Source organism: Pinus tabuliformis, chromosome Q (assembly GCF_031772625.1).
Source record: "Pinus tabuliformis cultivar Carrire ecotype Pingquan chromosome Q, CPIR1, whole genome shotgun sequence".
Taxonomy (NCBI): Eukaryota; Viridiplantae; Streptophyta; class Pinopsida; order Pinales; family Pinaceae; genus Pinus; species Pinus tabuliformis.
In genome coordinates, this window is record NC_142296.1 from 541,040,917 (window position 1) to 541,065,240 (window position 24,324).

The following is a 24,324-nucleotide window of genomic DNA, read 5'->3' on the forward strand; positions in this document are numbered from 1 at the left end:
CTCATAGTATTACATTTGAACAATGTCTATACAGTAAGAAGTCCATCAATGTTAAGAATGTTTTTACGGGTCCATCTTTTGGAAAGGCAGTTTGATTACATTGAATATCAACACATTCCAAGAAATTTAAACACATTAACTAATGCATTAGCCAATCACGTGTTAAATAGACATTTGCAACATTTGTAAGTAAAAACAATATCCATCCATATATTGAACAAGATAAACTGAAATCAAAAGTAGTAGTCTCCATTAGATAAAGTTTGTAGAGAGTGTGTTATACAAAAAATATGTCATCCAAGGACATAAGGCCCCGTGGCCTTTATTATCCGAATATGCCGATACAAAAATCAAAATGTAGCCCTAGAAGACTAAGCAGCTAAGCATGATGATGATCATGATAGCAGACTATAGCACGAGCAACCCGACGTAACAATCGCCTGAGCGGTTCTTGAACCCCAACCACGTGCCTCCAATATTGGAGAGGCAAATCATCAGTCCCAGTCTCTAGGATATCTATGGTCAACCTCTCTAGGTTGTGTTCCAGCTCGATCAATGCCTCTATTGCATCTGGGTTTGGTGCTACAACTGCTACAGGCTAGTCACCCCGCCTGTCAAAACATCATAGCCCTATCAATTGAACTAGGCCCACATCTACATAAGCATTTCGAATAATTAGCCTTGAAAGACAAAAAACATATAAAAAAATTTAAAACATCAAAATGAGAAGTTTTTACCTAGGTCACCCCACTGCATCCCTACCGGAAGTGGGATATCTGGGTCACCCCTATAGTCCATCCCTGCATATGGGAAATCCTCGATCAGATGATCTATTGACCCAGCCACACAAAAAACTCAGGAGTGTATTTCACCACTAGACCATCACCTCCATGGCGAGCCATAAGCGAAACCCACCTCAGCATCCGTGGATCTCGAGGCCCTGCCTCATCCACCAAAATCTATTGTGGCATGAGGAGTGGAATCCTCTCTAGAGTGAAAGAAATAAGAATGGCACCATAACCAAAATTCTTCAATTTACCACTCTTAGCTCTGGTCAGTTTCCCTTTCATATTGGCAACCACTCCCTCACACCAGTTAAATATCGTGGATTGCCAACATTCCACAGTGGTCTGCATCTGGACCTTTGTGGCCAAGTGAAGAGTTGCGCTGCCACACAGTTTGGTAACAGTGAAAGTTATGGTTCTCAAGGCCAGGTTCTCAATGGTTTTGATATCAATCCTGCCATCCTTGATTTGTGCATTCCCATAGTATCATCGTAGGTATCCAATGGTAGTATCTCCACCCGGTCTTTGCCCATATAGAGAAATATCAAGCCCTCTGCAAGAAAGCCCAGTCAAAAAATATATATCATCGGTATCAATGGTGAGACGATGATCCCCAATCACCAAAAACTGATCCTGGACATTCCAGGTTCACACCAACCATGTCATGAGCTCCAGCTAAGCTTTCATTCTCAGAATAATCTAGTATTTATGAAGGCCACAATTTCTCAGAGCTTGCAAAGTTGTCGGATCATCCAAAGTCACTGCATCTTGATTCTCATATTCTCACTCCCTCCATTCCATTTTGAATGGTCAGAAGTCCTGAAAATGACAATTAAAGGGAGTTAATCAATCATTTTCCATGTTTTTTAAAAACCCTTGGCACTTGCGCGGTCGATTATTAGTAAACAAAGCGCAGTTGTGTAGTTCCTCAGGAGAGAAACCACGCAGATCATGTTTCTTTGTACACTAAAAATTACCGATGTTCGCAGTCCCAATGAAGGAAAGTTGCGCACATCTGAGGGCAATTTTTTTCAAATTAGAAACCCCCAAAAAAATCAAATGAACACTTAAAATTAAATTTTAAACAGATGAAAATGAAGATATTGGAGAGATCTCTTACATGGAGGAAACATCTCATGATTTCGTCCACCGGTTTGCTCAAAATCAGCCTCAGAAGTTTGGTGGTAAAAAGCCCTCTTTCTGCTCTCAACTTGGTTAAAAAGAAAATGGTAAAGAACAAAGTTACTTTGTGAACTTTTATAAGTTTTTGGTAATTAAAATATTATTTTTTATACCTTAAAATTTTTAAATGTCAAATTTTTAGTGTTTTTACCCTAATATCGAGCAGTTATGATAATTTATTGAGTTTAATGTGCATAACAAGTTATAGCATAAAAATGGATCGTTTTCACTGCGAGTAGACTTTTATCACTTTTTCAGGCACTTGAAAATCACAAAAAAGTGAAACCCTGGAGTCCTCTTTTAAGCCCTTTTCAGACTCTCAAAACATGAAAAGGTTGTCAGTACTTGATTGTTCGAACTCGTAAAAGTAAATGAACCGTCCATTCAGTATAAGTTTACCCCTTTTACGAACTGAACCAGACTATTCATGGTCAATAGAGTTCTTTCCTACATTATTTTATCCTTTTTTGGGCTTGACAGACTAAATGTACAAAAAAGAACATGGCAAAGTTTACTTATGTTTTTCTTCTGACTCCCTAGAACTGAAAAACGTCGAGCTTTACTTTCTCCGGGCTCATTAAAATTTTACAGTAAAAGGACTGAATGAGTTTTCTTTTTGTGTCTTTTCAAACTCATTAAACATGAAAACGACATCGAGTTATCCCTTTACTGAACTCGTAAAATCTAAACAGTATAGGACTCGTTAAGCATAACGAGATCGAACAACTCCTTCATAGGGTTCGTTAAAAATACTTCGAGGGACTCGTTCGAAGGATGAGCTTATATGACAAGCATATGTTATCATCCTGAAGCGTATGAAAAAAAATAAAGTAGTACTTGCCAGTAATGGTGGGAGAAAATTGAGAAAAGGTATTCATTTTACATTCATTATAAAGGCAGTATGTCGCTCTTAAACATGACACTCCGTTACACCTGTGTCCAGGTTGGGAAATCCATTTGTCTTACAGTTAATCGAACCCCATTGAAAGTCTTCAGCTGGTTTTGAGTATTATCGTTGAGTCAAATGCTGCCAAGTCAATTGTCGTGTCGCTATGTGTTCAAGAGAAGTTCAACCTCAGTTCATGTTCCTTTGCAAATTTTAGCCTTCAATCACGTCGGCCATCCCTGAGTCAATCCTTGCAAACTATTCTTCAAAACTTGACATTATGTTTCGTGTCATAGGCTCTCTTGCGACGGGTCGCTTCCTATCGACTTCAGCTCATTATCTAGGAAGTTGATCTAGAAACCTTCAATACCTTAAGGCCTGCATCCCTTAATGGCAGGTTTCTCGCCTTCGACGACAAGTTCTCATCATTGACCTTCGATCGAATGATTCTATGAGTGTTCAACTTCAGATCATCTTTTCACACTCTATAGATTGTACTGAGAGTACCTTGAGAGCCATTGTCATTATTGGTGGTTTCTCTCGCACTTGTTAACGGTTCACATCATTGACCGGTAATCAATTGGTTTCTAGCATGTTCAATTTCGAGACATTCACTCGCATGGCTAGATTCATACTACGGATCGAGAGATGGACATCAAGACCCTGGATCTAGTTTCATCAATCCAAGTTGCAAGGAATTATATATTCATGATTATGTAGACAAATTCATCGCTGATGGTTGCACCCATACTATGTCTACTATTGATATGATTCTTGAGTTTTTCTGTACTTGTTCATTGAGTTAGTTTTACTTTAAGCATGGGAATGCCTACCTCAGTGATGATTATATATTGCATTGTAACCCTTGAATGATTCTTGCAGGTTTTTGACCATTGCCTTTGATATAATCTTTGGCATGATAAAGCGCTTCAATCTTTAAAAATTACTTTTCAGACTTCACACTTTAGGGGGCAATCTGTTACACGTCATTTTGTCACCATGACACTTGACTGTTAAAATGGATCTCTCGCCATCCATAAACATGTTCCATTGCACTCCCTTAGAGGTCAAACAATCCAAAACCATTGAAGAAGACGTGAATTTTGGGTAAACTCGCCTTCTAACTTGTTTAGTATGACCTACGCGCTTTTCCTAGTCAGTTTCCATGCATTTGCAGTTTCTCTCCTTGAAACCTGCGCAGAACTGCACTCTGTCTTCCACTATAGACCGCGCACATAACTCAAAGAAAAGTAAAAATAAAAAGTGAATTCCAAAAGCATTGTTGGGCGAATATATCCCAACTGAAAGCTTCTAGGTCATATCTATTCGAGCCATACCCCTCAGATCATGGAGCTAATTCCCTCTCATCAAGGAACCCTAATCCCCCAATTAGAGGATCTCATCCTTCTCTTTTGGATCTGAAACTTCTTCCTCTTGGCCTATAAATTGACTACAGGCTAGAGGGATTAGGAGGTTCAAAAAAGATAGACTTATGTTGTTGGATTTAGATTGGAAGGCTTATCATCTAAGGAGAGGGTTGGAGGCATTTGGGAGGAACCTCATGACATCAAGGCAGAGGTTGTAAGGCTCTTCTTTATCCTTGAATTAATACAAATGAATCCTTTTTTCCATTGTATTGTCTTACTGAAATGATGAATGATTTATGTTTCTTTTGATATTCATTAAGATGATTTCAATTTCTAATCTCCTTGATCATTAGATTAAGCTTGTTTGAATTGTTATGTTGCATATGCCTTTGATCTTTCTTATGTTTGTGATTGCAGGTCTTTTTGAGCATTGAGAAGTTGCATCGGGACAGAGCAGGGATCTCCATCAAGCATTTCGCAAATAGGTGAGAGGCTTATTCTCTTTCTCTTGTATTTACGATTCAAACAAAGTAAGCTTAGGAAAAGAGTTATTCAATTGTCTATTTGTTTCAATGATGTGAAAATCGAGATTTACTCACGATTAAATCGAAAAATCGTGATTTTTATTTTTTGCCGATATAATCGCGCGATAAATAAATGGATTTTTTTTCGCGATTTTTTCAGAAAAATCGCGCGATAACAACCTAAAAATCACGATTCGATGGGTAAAAATCGCGGGGCCAGCGGACAGCAAGTTTATAATAGGAAAAAACGATTTTTTTTATTCATTTCGACAGTCAGGGGCAACAATGGACTGGGAGTGACCTAGGAAAAAAAACTTGTCGATTAGGAGTTGATTCAAGGAGAAAAACGAGTCAAAAACCCTCGTGGATTTAGAGCTGAGGAGGAGAGGATCAATTTTCTCCAGCAAACCGGTATGGGCACCAAATTTATGTGTTTTGTTTTGGTTTTTTTATGTTTTTGGTTGGGTTTGGATAACCCATTGTTTATCAAATATTTTTGAATTGATTTGATGGGGTTTTTGTTTGTTAAATTAATAAATTGTCAAAAATTCCATGTGTTTTGTCATGTTACTCATATATGTAATTTTTTTTATTTTTTGTAACTTGCAATCATTATTTTGCCATAGGTTCACCATTCAACTTCAAACTTCATCTTACAAATTTAAAACTTAAGAGTCAAGAGTTCAACCAAGTTACAAACATGCCAAGGAAATTGGACGCTCTATGGGAATTTGGTGAACCTGATGGAGGGTTTGATAGAATGAATTTGAGTTGCAAGTTGTGTGGGCATCATATGTTAGGGGGGGTTTATAGATTGAAGAATCACCTTGCACAAATCCCTGGATTTGATGTAGAGCCTTGCACAAATACAAATCCGGAAATCATCCGAAGAGCCATGAGATCATTGGAAGAATTAGAGCACGACAGAGAGGCCAAAGCAGAAATGAAGAGGCAACTAGCAAAGAGGGTGTTAGGCTCAGGTGAAGGAAGTGGCACTAGTTCTACTTCAGCATCAATATCTACAACCAACCCAGTAGCTGCCTCATCATTTTTTGTTCCTAGAACCATGCCTGGTTCACAACCATCTATCACTTCAATGCTTAAAAAAACTACGAAAGAACAAGCTAACAAGTTGTTGGCCAAATTTCGCCTTTGGAGTGATATTCCTTTCAGCGTTGCAAGGAATAATCCATTTTTCCAGCCTGTTGTTGATGCTATTGCAACTATTGGCCCAGGGTACAAAATCCCTTCTTATGATGACTTTAGAGGCCGGATTCTTCAAAATGAAAAGGTTGACTGCACCAAAAGATTGGAGTTTAGGGCATCATGGACACAAACAGGATGCACTGTGATGTCAGATGGTTGGACCGACCAAAAGGGGAGAACCCTTATAAACTTCTTGGTTAGTTGTCCCAAAGGGACAATGTTCATGAAATCTATTGATGCATCTTCACATATCAAAGATGCAAAAACTTTATGTGATTTGCTGGATGTGTTTATTTTGGAGGTGGGTGCAGAACATGTTGTCCAAGTCATAACAGACAATGCTGCAAATTATGTTGCTACTGGAAGGATGCTTATGGAGAGACATCCTACTTTATTTTGGACACCTTGTGCTGCACATTGTATTGATTTGATGTTGGAGGACATAGGAAAATTTTCCTTTGTCAAAGATATTGTTGAGTCATCAAAAAACATTACAAAATTTATATATAATCATACATCTGTGCTTAGCTTGATGAGGAAATTCACCAACAATAAAGAGTTGGTGTGCCCCGCCATTACACGGTTTGCCACCAATTCCATATCTCTTCAATCCCTCTTGAATTCTATGTGGGATGTGAAGAGAATGTTTCTTTCAAAGGAGTGGCGTGCTTTGACAATGAGCCGCAAACCAGAGGGAGAGGCCATATGCAGATTAGTTTCTTACCAGGAAGACCTTTAGGCGGAAGTGCAGGAGGTGTGCACCGTTACTGAACCTTTGATAAAGGTTCTTCGATTAGTTGATGGTGACAAGCCCATAATGGGCTATTTGAATGAGGCCATGGACAAGGCCAAAGAATCCATTCGGGCCTACTATGATGATAAGGGAGATGAGGGGTTTCAGAAACAACTCCTCCTATGGGAAGTGATTGATAAACGATGGAACAACGCACTCCATCGTCCCATTCATGCTGCAGGGATCTACCTGAACCCCGCATTTTCTTACCCATGTGGATTCGTATTTGATGCTAAGATCATGGATGGATTCTTAACCCGTGTTCAGAGGATGGTGCGATATCTAGCAGAACGTACAGAAATCTCTAAAGAAATGGAGACATATAGGATGGCAAGTGGCACATTTGGCTTTGACATGGTTGTGACTGATAGGACGACTAAAATGCCAAGTATTTTTTAGTTTGTTTGAAATTTCATTGTCTCTTCAAGTTCATAACTTCATACTTTGCTTCAACTTTCAAATTTCATTTTTTTCTTATGTTTATTTAAAATTTTATTTGTAATTTTGTTGTAGATGCATGGTGGAGAATGTATGGTGCCAGGGTACCCCATCTACAAAAGCTTGCCATTCAAATCCTCAGCCAAACATGTAGCTCCTCAAGATGCGAGCGCAACTGGAGTGTATTTGAAAAAATACACAGCAAGAAGCGCAATAGGTTAAACTTAAAACTTAAAATATTGCAAATTTCCAAATAATTTTTTGAATTCATTAAACAATATTTTTTTTATAATTATTATTTCATGATCTTTGTACAGGTTGGAGTCCCAGCGACTTAATGACATGGTCTATGTCTACTACAATCTTCGATTGTGGGTGAGGCAACTTGAGAGGACACCTGAAATGGAGGCCATCTCATTGGATGGGATTGACACCACTACTACATGAAGGGTTGAGGCCGAGAGGCCTCTCATGGAGTCTATTGATGATTGGTTAGAGCAAGAGGTAGTGAAAGGCGTAAAGGGGGAGGAGGAGGAGCAACAGGAGGAGGAGGTGACACCACTTACTCGGGCTACCCCTGCCACCAGTAAAGGACGTGGTATACCTCCTATAGCTCCTAGTTCTTCAGCTTCTAGAACACAGCAGAGTCCACTGCCAACTCCACCAGCATCTACATCTAGAGGGAAAGGGAAAGCTATTGCATTTTCTCGCAAGAGGGGCAGAGGAAATCAGTAGTATTAGACTTTAGTCTATTTGACTTTAGTTATTTTGTTCATTTCATTGTATATGACATTATGACTCATGATATGAGATACATTATTATATTTTTTGTTGATATTTTGAAGTTGAGTTGGGACTCGGGAGTCAGGACTCAGGACTTACTATTTAGGACATGATTCATTGTTATGTGTTATGTAGCACTAGAAATGATATTACACATCTTATAATTAGTTCTTTTATCATATTTATGTGTCAATGTATTTATTTTATGTTGTAGATGCTTTAGATATTAAAAAAATTGAAAAAAAATGAATATTTTTGTCTTTTACGATTTTTTCTCGAGCCGATATTATCCCAATAACGATTACTACAACATTGGTTTGTTTCTAGCTTCCTTTAGGATCTAGGGAGATCGCTCTTGTCAGAAAGAGGGATTTATCCGCCTAACAGTTGCGGTCACTGCCACCATCGAAGTCCATGCTCGAAAGACATCCACACAGTTGTTGATCGTCTGCCCCATAGAAGTTGTCTATGCAAAGCCCGCCACTCTTGCCACTCACGAATTTCACTACTATATGGCTGTCCACCAGCCGAAGTTTGTTGTACGCAGTTGCCAAACTACTGCATTGTTGCCACCCAACCAGAGAGCCACCACCGTGATCTGCTCCATCGCCCATAACTATCGTGTTCCGTAGTGCCACTGACCCCTGCTCTTATTCCGTCACTCCACCACCTTCAACTCTGTCGTCACCATAACCCTTCGACATTTGCGACCATTCCAAAACGTCTTGATAACTACTTGTCTACTCTCTACAGCCACCCTCCACTGTCGCCCTTCATCCTTCATGGAATCTCAGTGTGGCCTTTATGCTCCTCAATGCCTCTGCCTGCTTGTTGACCACCAACAAACCCTAGCACCTGTTGTAAATCTGTCAAGTGTTGTGCTTTCATTCCAACTTTCGTTGCCCTTTCAGTGTATCACCTCAATTCCCGACCGTGCTCCTTCATATCCCCTGCTGCAATTCATCTGACGTCACAGTCAATTCATAACATCATCACGCCTTTTTGTTAACAGCCCTTTCCTCGTTCGTGGCCTTTGAAACTATATAGTCATATAACTTTATTATAAATGATATAGTTATTATATAATTATATATATAAATCCATTATATAGTCAATTAATAATTATATAACTAATAGCTATATAATTTAATTATATAGTTATATGTATATTTAAGTTATAATCCTATTATTATTATTCGAAGCTTTATTATTAAATAATATATATATATATATATATATATATATATTAAAAATATTAATAATAATAAAAAGAAAAAGAGTGTGCTAGAACTCTTCTTAGCTCATTTTGGAGATCTTCCATGTACCTTTATATATAGGTAATTACGAATACCATCCTAGTTAAGAGGGAGCAATGAAGAAAGTAACTAGTGTTGGTGTTCATAATTGTACTTGAGTCATGATGTAATATATTTATCAAAAGAAAGAAAAAGAAATTTTATTATTAATAAAATTGACTTATTAAAGCATGGGTTTCATGCTTGGGTCAATTATTTTTAGATCGAAGCCTCCATTGTGGGCTTCTAGGGTTTATGTCAAGTGTCCTTGTCCATGTCATAATGTAAAGAACCCTTCTTGGGATTTATTTGTCAAAGAAGAAATTTATTTAATTATATTTTAGGTCTTCTAGGCCTCCACCAAGTCGGCCTCAAAACTAGACAAGTCGGCCTAAAACTAGGTAGCAGAATCACTATATAAATGCAGCAACTCAACCTCATTTGACACTCACTCACAACAAGTTCGATCTACAGTTTTTAAGCTAAGAAAAGGGTGAATTCCAAGGAAGAAGATGAAAAAGGATAGCGAAGAAGGAGGTCTTTCTCAAGCCTAAGAAGTCAAAATTCTCACTCTTTTCCACACATATGAAGATGTGTAGTTGCTCGAAAGGGGCCGAAATTTCGCAGTAATTGGGAGGCCGAAAATCTGCTATTGGGGGTCGAAATTCTGCAACTGGGAAGTCAAATTTTTGAATTGTTGTTGGTTTAGACTTGTTGGATAAGAAGACGCTACTATATCATCTTGGAAAGTTGACCTGGTGGAGGAGGAAAGTCTGTTGGTCTAGGGTCTTGGTCCATCTCAATTTGAATTACTTAAAGAAGAGTTTTTTGTTAGTTTTTGGTAGCATCGGAAGTGCTCTAGCATTGAAAATTGGTGGAGAGGCTAAGGCACATGAATTCTAAAGAACCCAAAAACCTTTTGGTGAAATTCTGCCCGGATTGTATTTTATTAAAATAATTAATATTTTAAATGGGGTTCCTAAGTCTAAACTTAAGAAAATTAAAATATTAATGGGTATTAATCAAAATATGGGTGAGAATGATTTAGAAGGCGAATCAAGTCATGTTTTAATCTTAGCCGTTAATTAGAGACTTAATCTTGACCGTTGAAGACTCAATAGGAAGAGTATAAAATGGAGGCTTGGGGTTCATTTGGAAACACACATAGGGAGAGAGAATTGATCTGGAGTTCGATTTCTGGGGCTAGGAAGCTAAGAAATTCAAACTAAGTGATCATTCAGCAGCAGAAGGGCAATGAGAATCCGGGAGAAGGACTTTCCAGAAAATACTGACAGAGAGGCGAAGAGAGCTTGCAAAGAGGCAGCGTAGTATCCGGGAAAGGCTAACACTGGGCCAATCTGGGCCCATGCAGTCCTGACGCAAAGCCAAAAGGACCAGCGCAGAGCCAGAAAGTTACCTGTCACGCATAATCCAAAACTGCCGGAACAGTTAGAACTATCGGGAATTGCCAAAACAACCAAGAGAACTAACGCAAAGGGCAAAGAAGTTGACGCAGAGCCTACACAGGGCCAGCGCAGAAATTGTCGGGGTTAGCTAGTCTTGTGCCGGATCAGCTGGAATTCTGCCGAGTGAAGTGAGGTAAAACTCACTTAGATTTTCCGCCAATATTTTCTTTGTAAAGGATTGCTAGATGAGCATCCTAGATTTGTATTCAGATATTTCTCCTGCATAATAATAAACCCTCAAAACTGCTACACCGGTTTCCCGCATTGGGTTTTTCCGGGGACTATTGTGTCCAAAAATAAGTGTGTCCTGTGTATCTTGTTCTTTGCTCTGTTGTCTGTTTCATGAGATCAAATATTTAATTAGTGTAGGCTGCAGAAGTAATTTGTTTCAGTATTCAAAAGAATAACTTGATGAATGTAATTTAAAAATCAAGTAGGTGAAGTAGATTCAAAATTGTTGCAGTAGGGGTTCCTTCGAGTCTAGCAATTTTCACATGGTATTAGAGGGTTGATTTTGAAACAGGAAGAGCAGATCAAGCGCTGAGCCGTGAAGTCGAAAGCTGCACTTGGCAGCAGTTCGAATCCCCTTGAAGGGATTGTGTAGTCCTTGCCGGGAAATAGATCAGAGGAAATCTCTCTTTGAGTGAGACGACAGAGGTACGATTTCCAGTTCATGAGTTTGCAAAGGTAGAGGAAGTGACGCAGAGCCTCAGCGCAGTGCTTGAAGGGCGCAATTTCTGCCAGGGCAGAAATCCGCTGGAAAAGAACGAAGACATGAAGAAAGGGAATTTTCTCCTCCAAGAACTTTTTGCCAGAAAGTTCGAATTTCTCACTTGCTGAGCAGTGCTAAGCAGTCACTAGAGGAGTCAGTTTGACAATTGGGTGAGATGGCATCACATGGGCTCTAAGATCAGGACAAGTTGGAAGGTGCTTCCAACTATGTCATATAGAAGACCAGAATCTTAGTTGTTCTAGAGGAATATGATCTTGAGACCTACGTCAATAGTGTTGTAGTTGTTCCTGCTGACAACAATCAAAAGAAGAAGTACAAAGCCGAGAAGGGGAAGGCAAAGAGGCTCATTCTCGATGGAGTTCGAGATCATGTGGTCTCACACTTGCAGGGAAAGGATACAGCCCGAGAGATGTGGGAAGCTTTGTATTCTCTATATGAAGGCTCTCCCGAACAGCGGAAGATGTATTTGGAGCAAAAGTTGCAGCGGACTTTGATGCAGAAAGGAGAAGGGGTGAACCTCTATCTTCAACGTCTTCAAGACACTAGAGACCAGCTTGCTACAGTGGGGTCCACTCCTCAACCAACCGCGATGGTGAGGATAGCCCTGAATGGAGTCTCGGATGAATGGCAAGTTTTCATCCAAAGCATATTGGGCAGAGAAAAACTACCTTCATGGGAGGAGATGTGGGCGGCTCTTCAACAAGAGGAGTTAAGGAGGGACCTAGTGAAGGTCAACCTCAGTGGCAACAGTGGGAGTGGCACAAAGACGAAGGAGGAGGAGGAGAACGCAGCTCTGACATCGAAGGGACAGCAGAAGCCAAATCCAAAGAAGGGCATTTCGAACATGAAATGTTTTAGTTGTGGTGAGATGGACCACTATGCATCCCAGTGTCCTTTGAAGAAAAAGGACAAGGATGAGAAACATGATCCTAAGGCTACTTCAGCAAAGATTGACAAGGATGAGTTTGCCATGAGTGCCCACGCATCTCCAGGAGGGAGATGGGGTGATATTGAGTTGTAGTCGGGAGGACTACATGTGGGCAAGATCCTTGAGGAGTCCACCTCTTGGATCAATTCCTTACTACGGGAGCCCAAGATTCAACAGTAGTGAGATGGACTTAGTGTCAGATAATGCAATGGAGTGTTTGGAGGATAGATGTAGTAGCTGGGGACCAGAGACTGATCAGCGCAGAGCAAGGTTAGCAGCAGTGCAGTTGGCACAATGCAGGAGTCAACAGCAGCGCAAAATATTCAGAGGGTCAGAATCAGCAGCTGTCAAATTCCACCATTCATTTTATTATGTTGAACACAGTTAAGTTCAACTAATTTTGGATGTTTTTCAGTTGCTTCTCTCAGCAACTGAGTTGCAGTACGAATACAATGTTAGCAGTGGCAGTGCTAGTAGCATAGCAGATGCAGTGTTTGAGAGGGAGTTGTAGTACAAATGCAACAGTGGCAGTGGCAGTGTCATGGGCAGCAGTACAATAGCAACAGCAACACAGTGTTGGTGGCAACAGCAGTGCAGAAAGGAGGTGCTTCAAAAACAGAGCAGCATGCAAGTGGACATTGTTGCTAGAGCACTTTCCTCGCTAAGAGGGAGTGTTATTTTTTGGTAGCATCAGAAGTGTTCTAGCCTTGAAAATTGGTGGAGAGGCTATGGCATATGAATTCTAAAGAACCCATAAACTGTTTGGTGAAATTCCACCCGGATTGTATTTTATTAAAATAATTAATATTTTAAATGGGGTTCCTAAGTCTAAACTTAGGAAAATTAAAATATTAATGGGTATTAATCAAAACATGGGTGAGAATGATCTAGAAGGCGGATCAAGGCATGTTTTAATCTAAGCCATTGATTAGAAACTTAATCTCGGTCGTTGAAGACTCAACAGGAAAAGTATAAAATGGAGGCTTGGGGTTCATTTGGAAACACACACAGGGAGAGACAATTGATTTGGAGTTCGATTTCTGGGGCTAGGAAGCTGAGAAATTCGAACTAAGTGATCATTCAACAACAAAGGGGCAGTGAGAATCTGGGAGAAGGACTTTCCGAAGAATACTGACAGAGAGGCGGAGAGAGCTTGCAGAGAGGCAATGCAGTAGCCAGGAAAGTTGACGCTGGGCTAGTCTGGGCCCACGCAATCCTGAGGCAGAGCCAGAAGGGCCAGCGCAGAGCCATAAAGTAACCTGTCATGTAGAATCCAGAACTACCAGAACAGTCAAAACTGTCGGGAACTACCGGAACAGCCGAGAGAGCTGACACAGGGGGCAAAAAAGCTGACGTAGAGCCTACGCAAGGCCAGCACAAAAATTGTCGGGGTTAGCCAGTCTTGTGCCAGATCAACGAGAATTCTGCTGGGTGAAGTGAGGTAAAACTCACTCAGAGTTTCCGCCAGTATTTTCTCTATAAAGGATTGCTAGATGAGCATCCTAGATTTGTATTCAGATATTTCTCTTGCATAATAATAAACCCTCAGAACTGTTGCACCGGTTTTCCCGCATTGGGTTTTTCTGGGGACTATTGTGTCCAAAAATAAGTGTATCCTATGTATCTTGCTCTTTGCTCTGTTTTTTGTTTCTTGAGATCAAATATTTTACTACAGAAGTAATTTGCTTCAGTATTCAGAAGAATAACTTGATGAATGTAATTTAAAAATCAAGAAGGTGAAGTAGATTCAGAATTGCTGCAGTAGGGGTTCCTTTGAGTCTAGGAATTTTCACATTCTTGACTGGGATTTCCCCTATATAGGGGTTTTAACCCTGGTTGTCCACCCACATCTAGTGTCCCTGAACTTCATATTTTGCTTTTGATAACTACTTGATGAAACAAAGATAAAAGAAGAACATAAAAAAGTTAATAAGAAAATAAGAATATCACAAGTAATTATCAACATAAGAAAATATTTCTGCCTTTCTGATTTTCTAACATCGAGGAACAGACTAGCTGAGAGTGGATAAATAGAGAGAAAATAGAGAGAGTGTGAATTGTAGCAGCCCACGGGCCACAAGTCTTACTCCTTTGTATTTGCATCCATTTCCATTCAAAGGAAGAGAGAGCAAAGCAGCCTCACCTTCCAACTAGCTTTTCTCCCTAAAGGGTTTCCCGGACCATGTCCTGTGTTATTATGGTTGTGAATGTTTGTATTTTTGTATGTTCTCTATTTTCCGCATTTTACATATTGCATGCATAAAAACAGTAACATAATAAATCCAAGTGTAAGGAAATAACCCTCAGAGTAAAGATTTCATATTTTTTTACGTATAATTTTATTAGATCTGTTGTGACAAACTATCCAGTAATATATCCACAGTAGTTTGCAAATAAGTCTTACTTGTGGACATCACCTTGGAGCTTGAGACATGTACCCAAGGAGTGTAGTGCTCCACATGCATGAGCCTACAAGTATTATTGTAGGTTGCTTGTATCGGCATTGACCCACATATGCATTGTTGGATTCCCTTACCTCTCATATATAGAAGAGAAAGGAGAAGCCAAAAATACTTCCATACAATCGTCGTACTTCCTTTCTGCACCACCCACCATCATAGAATAACTGTCATCGTACATTTGCCCCTGTTGTCACCATCATACCCTGCCTCTGTACATTCATGCCACTATTCTAGACATCGTTGTCGCTGCCAATTAGCACCCTCATACGTGTACTTAGCCACCACTATAAATCTGTAGACCCCACTCTTAAAAAAAAGAATCACCTCTTTTTCATACCATATACAATGATTCGAAAATCATGATGATCTACACATAGGAAGGTTGTGTTTCATTAATTTTTCCTTTTACATTGAAAGTTAAGATATATAAAGCTACCCTTATATATAATGAAACAAAAAAATAAAATTTATTATTTATATATATAAGATATTAAAAGTAAGAATAAGAAAAAAAGAGTGGCATCCACAAAGAAAAAGGCCAAACGACTTACATATAGATGTTAAACGATGTAGAGATGAAGTCAACAGCATAAAACATCATCTTAGTAAAGTTGAGAAGGGATAGAAAGACATAGGAGAAGGACAAAAAAAAGTTAGGAAAAGTACAAAAAAGTTAAGGGATAAAATCGATCAATTAATAGAAAAGGAAGATAAAATTGACAGGTTAATAGAAGAGTCTGAGAAATGATATCAAACCCTATTAAGAATGAGAAATGATGACATGGATGAAACAGCGAGGATATTTAATGATCATAATGAAATAATTAACGACCAAACTGAAAGGGTATATTCATTATTTGCACAACCCTTGGCCCACCGCAAGACCAGCACCAAGTCCAACTTCATTCATACAAAGATTCTCATTTAATAAATGTGTACCATTCTCGCAGCATAATCAATGGCTTAAGACCTAAATATAACCAAACTTGAATATCACTAACATAAGAAAAACCTACTAAACAGAAAATGGCGGGAGCATACAGCAACAAGATCTCCATGCAATGCTCTGTTTTGTAGCTTCCGACCAGGAACTAAGATTTCAAGTAGAGATGCCTCGCCCTTATTGCTTCACATGACATGACAAAATAAGTGTCTCAGCTCATAGAATTTATTCAGAGAAAATTTCACATTCCAGCTGTATAACAGGTAAAATTCAAATAAAAAAACCTTGTAAACTGCTTATGATGAATTGCCAAGTGAATCTATACTCCCCACTAGGCATTATTTTGCTTTAATATATCAATACCTGGGGCGAACAAAACCTTCATCTAGACTGTACTTGGTGGCATGGAAAATGCCAATTCGAAGATCGCCATTTGCACTTCCCTCTTCAATTGCATTTGCTGCATTAATAAGCAAAACAGCATAAGAAAGAACAAATGTCATCTAGCACATAAAAGAACCATCCAGTTTCATAGCTAAATATGCAATAAACAAACATTGCACTCAAATGAATAAGGAAAATTAGCAAAGGTTACTTAGTGCACCTGAGAGATGTTCTTTATAAATAAAGTCTTTGTGAGAGGTTGCTCCAGATTGTTCATCAATTACTGTATCTTCACTATATATTGTCATGTCGATATTTGACTGAGTCTGACCAAAAACAAGAAGCTTTTATAAGGATTGAAACAACAAATTTTTGGCCTAATTAGATATGTCACTCCATTATGACACTGCAACCAAATTATAAATGTGTTATTTCAAACTAAGATACCCAATTATTTCAAACTAAGATACCCAATTATGTCAAACAAATTATCAAGGTGCAAATAAGACAACTCATATACCCTGCATCAAGTACTTCTAGACATCAACGGGCCTTTGCTAAATAATTAGTTGAAATTTGAAAACAGTGTGGAAAATATCAGTGAGCTTTTGAAAAATTGATGATTTGAAAACAAAACAAAAACTAACTGGAATCAATGGCAAAAAATTCAACAGTTGAAAACTCATTATTTTTGGAAAAACCCACAATCCTACTGAGCACTTGCCAAATATTTTGGAAAAATAACCTAACGGGAGCCAGCAGCATCTTAAAAGTCAATTTAGCCCTCATCTTCACCCTTTTGCTAGCTGAATTCATTTGAAGGAGGAAGAATATTCATTAGCAGCAAAAGGGGTTCAGTGACAATTTATTTGAGCAAAAAACTCTTTCGTGGATTCTCCAGCCTTATTGCTTCAATATTTTTTGCCAAGTTTTTCAATTTGTTGTAAGCTTTTCCCAATCTTATTTTCCACGTCCTTGCCAAGTTATTGTTGATTCCACGATTTGCAACACTGGTGGGAAAAGGCCATCAATAATAATGATGTATCAATAGAGATTTGCTGGAAATATTGATGAAAACAGCGGTACAAAAATGAGAATGATTTTTAATTCTCTTGCATGACAATGGGAGAAGAGGTATGCCAAAGACTCCCAAAATAATATGACACCCTACAAGTGAAGCATTGAGAGCCATGGGACTCCTGTCACATGCAAAGCATCATTCATATTCATGGGCACCCTCAGACCTCAACAAGCTTGCACTTTGCCCCATATTATTCACAAGATGATGCACTTGGACCAACATGGCCTAGCTGGCTTAGCAGTGATCACATGGTTTGGCAGTTGATCCGAGCCCCCGATGAGATTTGTCTCACCCCTTGAGACATGGGAGGGCTAGCACCATCTTTAGCGCCCTCAGTGTTGGAGCAGAAACAAATATTTAGCCACATGGAGACCCATGAGACCCAGTTTGTGCCCCAAACCATATTTAGGGATCCACTGGATGATTTGCACTAAGACAGAGGGGCCAACCCCTCCATCATGATTTTGGATGCCCTCTACATATCACAAGCACATTTGGCCTCAACGCCTTCCCTGTGAAGGCCTACGCATACATGATGTCAACATTTTGGCCCTCCTTTAGGAGATTTTATCATTTATCACATTGGTTACTAGGTCGGCCTATGACCTAGAGGTGTTTCTTGCCCATCACTTTATGATTTTAGGGGCTTGTAGGCATAATAGCACATGTTAGGACACATATATATTGGAGAGATGTCATTTCATCTCTCATCACCATCAACTTTGTGAATTTGGACCTCTTTAGAGAACTCACACTTGCTTCTTGTGGGTGAATTGGAGATCATAGGATGCACTTTGAAGTTTGAAAGTTGATTTTTGGATATTCTTTGGAGCTATTCTTTGTTTGATGGAAAGGATATATTGCATGTTATCTTGTAAGTGAATCCTATTGTTGAATATATTTTCTTGAATGTCTAATGCATGGAACTATTGAAGTTCCAGGATAAATTTTGTGCCCTATTTGTTTAAGGTCAATTTATTGAAATAATATATAGATGAATGTTGTATGCATTACTCATCATAACATGTAATGAATGTTCCTTGTGGTGATCTCCTTGTAGCTCTCCCATGAAACTCGATTTTTCCATTGAATGGGTAAATGCTAGAAATTTGGTAGCTAAGGCATCAAATTTCGGCCTCCTTGGGAACAAATTTGGCTTATCTTAAACATCCTAGACTCCCTGTGACCATCAGACAAGCACTAATCCTATCACTTGATGATCATCATGAAATTTCCTCCATAAATTTCTCTTTAAATTCGGTCCTTTTAAGGTTAGGAAGGAGAATCTAGGGCTTAGAGCGAAATTCTAGGGAGAAGGGATTTTGGTGGTTTAAGAGCCTAAACATTAAGATGTAGATCTTGACTACATGACTTATCATTTTGATGGGCATCCACTCAAATTTCATCCATAAAATCTCTTGTCCTAGGTGTTTCCCTAGGAAGGAAACCCTAGTTTCTTCTCCCTCAACTTGAGGACTTTCTTGAAGGTTTCATGAGCCTTGTAATTGTTGGAATCCATCACAAGGAACCTTTTCTCTTTAGTCTTGAACTTTGGAACTCCCACTATCGTCAAATACATCAAAACCTAGTTCTTGCAGCTCCCTTGTCTAGGTATTTTCATTGAGAGCGAATTGCTTCCTTAAAAAAGCCTCTAAACTTATATTGTGTCTCTCTCTTGAATGAACCCTAGTGAGATCATCTTATACCTTATCTCTAGCCTATTTATCCCAGAATTGATCTCTATCTCTCTTACCAGAACTCCTCCCATCAGTGAAAATCCGTAAAGAGCAGGGGATTTTTGCTGAGGTGAGATTGGGCATCTACCCCATTGTGTTCCATTGTCTAGTTTATACCTTGTAGGGTTTCCCTATCAAAGGTCTGCTAGATTTTGCAGCAACGGGACGAATTGGTAAAAAAAGGGAAAAACACTCAAGATTAAATTGCCAAATTTTATCACGTGATTTTTGTCTCATGTTAACTCCGAGAGAGGGTCAGTTAACTCAAAATTCTCTCCGATCATGTGAATTAAGGCCCAATAATACCCATTTGACCTCTCCTTTTCTTGGCTTGAATTAGTGAAGAAGATCATTATTTAAATGAGTGGAAGGCCATCATTCCAACTCGAATTCTCAAGCAAGAGCAAGCAGCTGTACTTTCTTCTTTCCATTATTCTTCTCTCTATATCCTAGTTCTTATTAGTTTGTGTTTGGGTGTCATTGTATTCACGTTCTATGATAGTCATCTTGGTGCAGCCAACCTTTTAGTTCTCACTAAATAAAGTCAGTTTTCACTAAATTAGTTCTCACTTATTAAGAGGGGTCTTAGTAAAGAGGGAGACCGCATCAAAGCCGACTATGTCATCAGGATCGGTCCTTTCTTCTTTGATGAGATTGACAAAGTGCTTAAAATTTAAATGATTTGCAGTAGATCATTATTGCATTTTAATTCTGCTCAAGGATAAAATAGTCAGAAATAAAAAGAACCACAACAAACAATCAGTGAACCAGAGATACTTTATTAGAGAGTTTATCAGAACAAACCAAGGAGCTGCACAACTCAGTAACAGAAGTATCATGACTCCAGAAACGACTGAAATATTCAACAGCATTCAGCACCTGCAGTGTTGTAAATACAAGAAATTTTTAGTCAGTTTTAGTGTTTTGATACAATGCTTACATACATCATAATATAGTCCATAATACATATTACCACAGTATACATCTCTTTCACAGGGTCTACAAAATTTCAAAATAACTGAGATGTAGTCATAGGATATGATCAAACAAATCTATAAACACATTAGAAATTATGCACAGAATGGAATTAGGCATCATGATTACTTGGGCCAAAGCGAGTCATGACTATGCAAAAGAGAACCTTTCCCCTGGATTGGTGATGTTCCAGGTTTGTGAATGTGTGAACAGAGGAGCTTCAGTATTGAGGATTATACTTGGGTCAAAACAGTTCTTCTTCTGTAGATCCAACCCCACCAACTCATCTATCATCCCAAATATATAGAGCACTTGATGTAACTATTTTATGTATGCCAATTAATACTGATCACATGATTTACGTTTCTTAAACATGCACCCCATCAGTTTCAATGCTAATCTAAATATGCACAACCTGGAAACTAGTATCATCTCATTACTGATCTAGAATAAATGTCATGCCAAGCACTCTTGGCTGGAGGCAGCTCAGGAGAAAGATAAGAGATAGTGCACATTGGAACAAAGTGCTACCACTAATGCAAAACTGACAATGTCCTTCTCAACATGTAAAAGTATGTCGTGACAACGAAGAACAAAAAGAGCTTCAACCTGTGTAACACCATATCATCTTTTGATATTTTCATTGTAGAAAAGGCATAGAAAGGATAATTATAAGTTAAGGACATTTCATTACATTGGCAGTTCAGAAAATTCAGGTAACGCTACCATATCTCATCTACGTGAAGAATAATTGCTTAAGTCCAATAGTAAAAAAATGTAGCAAGGTACACCCCATCTAGAGATTAGCATCTTCAAATTCATCTGAGAGAGAGCAATTATGCATAGAATTACGCATCCTTGTACAACATAAAGTTTTGGCATTCCAACGCAGTGACAATGTAGTCAACTGATTAGAATTATTGCCATTCTTTCTACACAAAAGAAGCATTGCTGCTCCAGATGGAGCTCTAGGGGTAAACAAACAACAAGCACCTTGAGGGTTGGATCCCTGTTCAATTCCAATCTATTCAACATGCAAATTTGTGTAGTTGTGGATATGAACAAAGGAATGTTACATCAGTTGTATTGTGAAATGATGAAACTGCATAAAACAGTGAAAAAGGAATCAACTCTATGGAAATTGTGATAATCTCACAAGGGCTTATCAAGTGGCCAACACTATCTTGGGAATACTAGCAATGCTATGTTTCAAACCTCAACATTTAGGTGACCATAAGAGGATTGTCCAATATTTCTTTTTAAATATTAAATGTTTCATATGCCAGTCATAAAGTAATAAGATCATGCAAGTACCAAATGTCCGAAGCAACTGCAAACAAGGAATTACTTTCAAGAAAATAGTTTTGTCCTCACTTGTCACTAATACATCGGCAGAAAGTGGTGGCAACTTATCAAGCAATGTGGAGAAACCATTTCCATGAAGCATAAAAGACAATACATGTTTTGTATGAGATAGTTTTGAATTTTCTCACTTTCCATGGTTTTTAGTGTTGAAAATTGGGGCATCTATGGGACGAATTTCACCATAGGAACCCAACTAACCCAAAGAGAAATCCACCCTGCCCAAGGAAGAATTCAAATTGATAAGAATATTATTATTAATGTGGCACAAAAGTTGAGCAAGAAATCATTAAAGAGAGCTACATTTAAATTGTGAGCAAATTCAAATGTAAGTACTTTCCCTCCAAAATTCTTAAGTCAGCTTGATCCATTCGGATCTCCATAAGAAGACTATAAATATGAATGGTTTGTCTCCCATCAAACTCGTTCTGTGATAGCACACATTCTCTATGATTCGTTGACATATCTCCATGATAGTTCGTAGACGTGATGGCTCGTTGATATATCTCTGTGGTTCGCTTTATTTGGCTCATACCTCGCATATGATATAACTGTGGTTTGCATAGTTTTCCTATGCCTCGTTTTGTTTTTTGAAGCTCATAGTTGTGGGTCGTATCATTATTTGTGGCTCACACTCACTTCCTATGACTCACATACAATCTAATTGGCTCGCATAGCATCTCAGTAGCTCTCCTATGATCTCTGTGGATCGTACTTTGTTTCAGAAGATCGCATAATCCTTACAGTGGCTTGTTAATCTCAGAGGCCCACATTTACTGTGGCTCATTCTCAGTGGCTTGAATTTATAGTGGCTCGCTCATATCTCAGTGGCTCAAATTTTACAGTAGTTCGCTCATATCTCAAAGGCTCAAAATTTACAGTGGCTCGCTTCAATTTCTATGGCACGCAATATATCTTTGTGTCTCATTATTAAAGCCCCGGCTCGCAATGGTTATTTTTTGTGGCTCGATTATATTTATCTGTGACAATACTCTATGGCTCGCATTGTTGGATTGCATTACTCTATGGCTTGCATTGTTAGATCGTATTGCCCTGTGGCTCACATTCATTTTATGTGGTGTATCACATTACTATTTGACTCGCATTGTTAGATCACATTATCCCCAAGGCTCGCATTCTATATGCCTGTGGTTTCGTATTCTCTATGTAGGATTGTGATAATAATATATGGCAGACAACAGTGACCTTAAAGTATGACAGTAACCTATCATGCATAACTATGACCTTACGTTCAGTAATAATATGCTATATGGCAATGTAAGTTACAGTGTATTTATGACAGCAATGTATGGTTTGGATGACAGCTTCATATGGCAGGGATGTATGGTTTTATGACAGTGATTTAGATATATGAGTATGAGAGTGACTTGGTTACATAACAGTGGCCTTGATAGAAGACATTGGCAGTGACTTTGTTAACAGTACATAACAATGACCTTGATGGAAGACATTGGCAATGACCTTGTTAACAGTGACTTTGAAGCATAACTATGACAGTGCCTTCAAGACAGTATAGATGGTGACAGTGCTCTTGATATGTGATAATGACCTTCATGACAGTGCCTTTGATATGTGACATAGATCTACATGGCAGTGACCTTTGATGTATGGCAGTGACCTTGACATGGCATCAGTCTTTGGTGTATGACAGAGACACTTTGATGTATGACTTGAATTTATGATGATGAGAAGACGGTAAAGTCTGCAGTGCTCTGTGACTGACAATGATGTTGCTCCTATGTGATTTAGAGGCTTGCCTGCTGCTGAATTGTCCTAGTAGGACTAATGTGATTGATATCGAAATTCTTGTGTCTCATGATGTTTGTACTTTGTATCTCAGTTGAACATTGATGAATATCTAATAGAAGAAGAAGAATTGTTTTATCGGTTTTTACCCCTTGTGGGATTTTCCCCTGGTCTCCAACCAAAATTTTGGTGTATCTATTGTGCATGCTTTTAAGTTTTCTTCTATTGTTCCTTACCGTTCTGCTGCATTGTTGATGTCATTGTTCTCTCTATATAGTTGCTAAAGACGATATGATGTTATGGGGTGAATACAATAACATGGAATTATTTTATAAACCATTGAATAAGTTATTCAAGTACTTTCTCAACTAACCTATAGTTATTTTGTGTCATTAACAATAATTTTGACCCTTCTAACACTAGGACTACTAGCATTCCCACTTTGTATGCTAAAACTTTCAAATTTTAGAGTCGTTAAAAGAAAAGTAATCATTAATTAATGAGATAGGAGTGTTGATTTTTCAAGTGCAATAAATAAAAGCACAGATTTCTGAAATACTGATAATTACTTCCAATGATGTAGATCCTATTTTAGCAATTACAATTTATCATTAAGCAATTATACTTCAGAAATTCAACCATAAATGCGTAAGGACAGTAGAGATCACAATGCACAAAGAGCACAAGATTTACCCTGGTAAAACCCACTTGGGGGAAAAACCCAGAAACCTTTTCCTTAGAGAAATTCTTCAATTCAACAAGAGATACACCTGATAATGCTAGTCAACTATGAAGGTCAAACTGACCAACAATGCTATAGTCAAACCTGGTCAAACATCCCTCTTGTCAAGTCAATCTTCTGCCCAACAACTTCAGCCCTCTCTAATCTGCCTAGGCCGAATTTTAGCCTCCCAAAATATGCCCAGAAACTTGGCCCTGCTACCCAAAAACTGCCCAGAAAAGTCACACATGCAAAGTCAAGGAAAGAGAGAAATGTTAGAGATGAATTCATCCTACTTCTTCCTCGCTAGGATGCCTAGAATGTCTCTTGTCTTGTGTGAGGTCGAATGGTGCCTTATGGAGGAGATCAAGTGCTCTATATATAGTGTTCTGCCTATCTGAATGGGTGTCTCTTCTCAGGGGCCAACTTGACTTGAAGGAGGGTCGATGTTATGTATAAAATTAAATATGTATTAATGTTTAATTTAGGAAGATGGGGCAAGATCAA

The 24,324-nt window shown here is 38.6% G+C and overlaps 1 protein-coding gene across 1 annotated transcript in view; it reads right to left on the reverse strand.

Moving 5' to 3' along the window:
* The window catches only part of LOC149220577 (uncharacterized), a 529,656-nt gene that overhangs the window by 447,140 nt on the left and 58,192 nt on the right, over nucleotides 1-24,324 (reverse strand). Inside the window, exons 7-10 of the mRNA XM_089384824.1 lie at nucleotides 19,797-19,871; nucleotides 16,396-16,501; nucleotides 16,155-16,251; nucleotides 15,890-15,974 (exon numbers count right to left, since the gene is read on the reverse strand). Of these exons, the coding sequence (XP_089240950.1) occupies nucleotides 15,890-15,974; nucleotides 16,155-16,251; nucleotides 16,396-16,501; nucleotides 19,797-19,871 (363 nt within the window). The remainder of the gene's footprint in view (nucleotides 1-15,889; nucleotides 15,975-16,154; nucleotides 16,252-16,395; nucleotides 16,502-19,796; nucleotides 19,872-24,324) is intronic.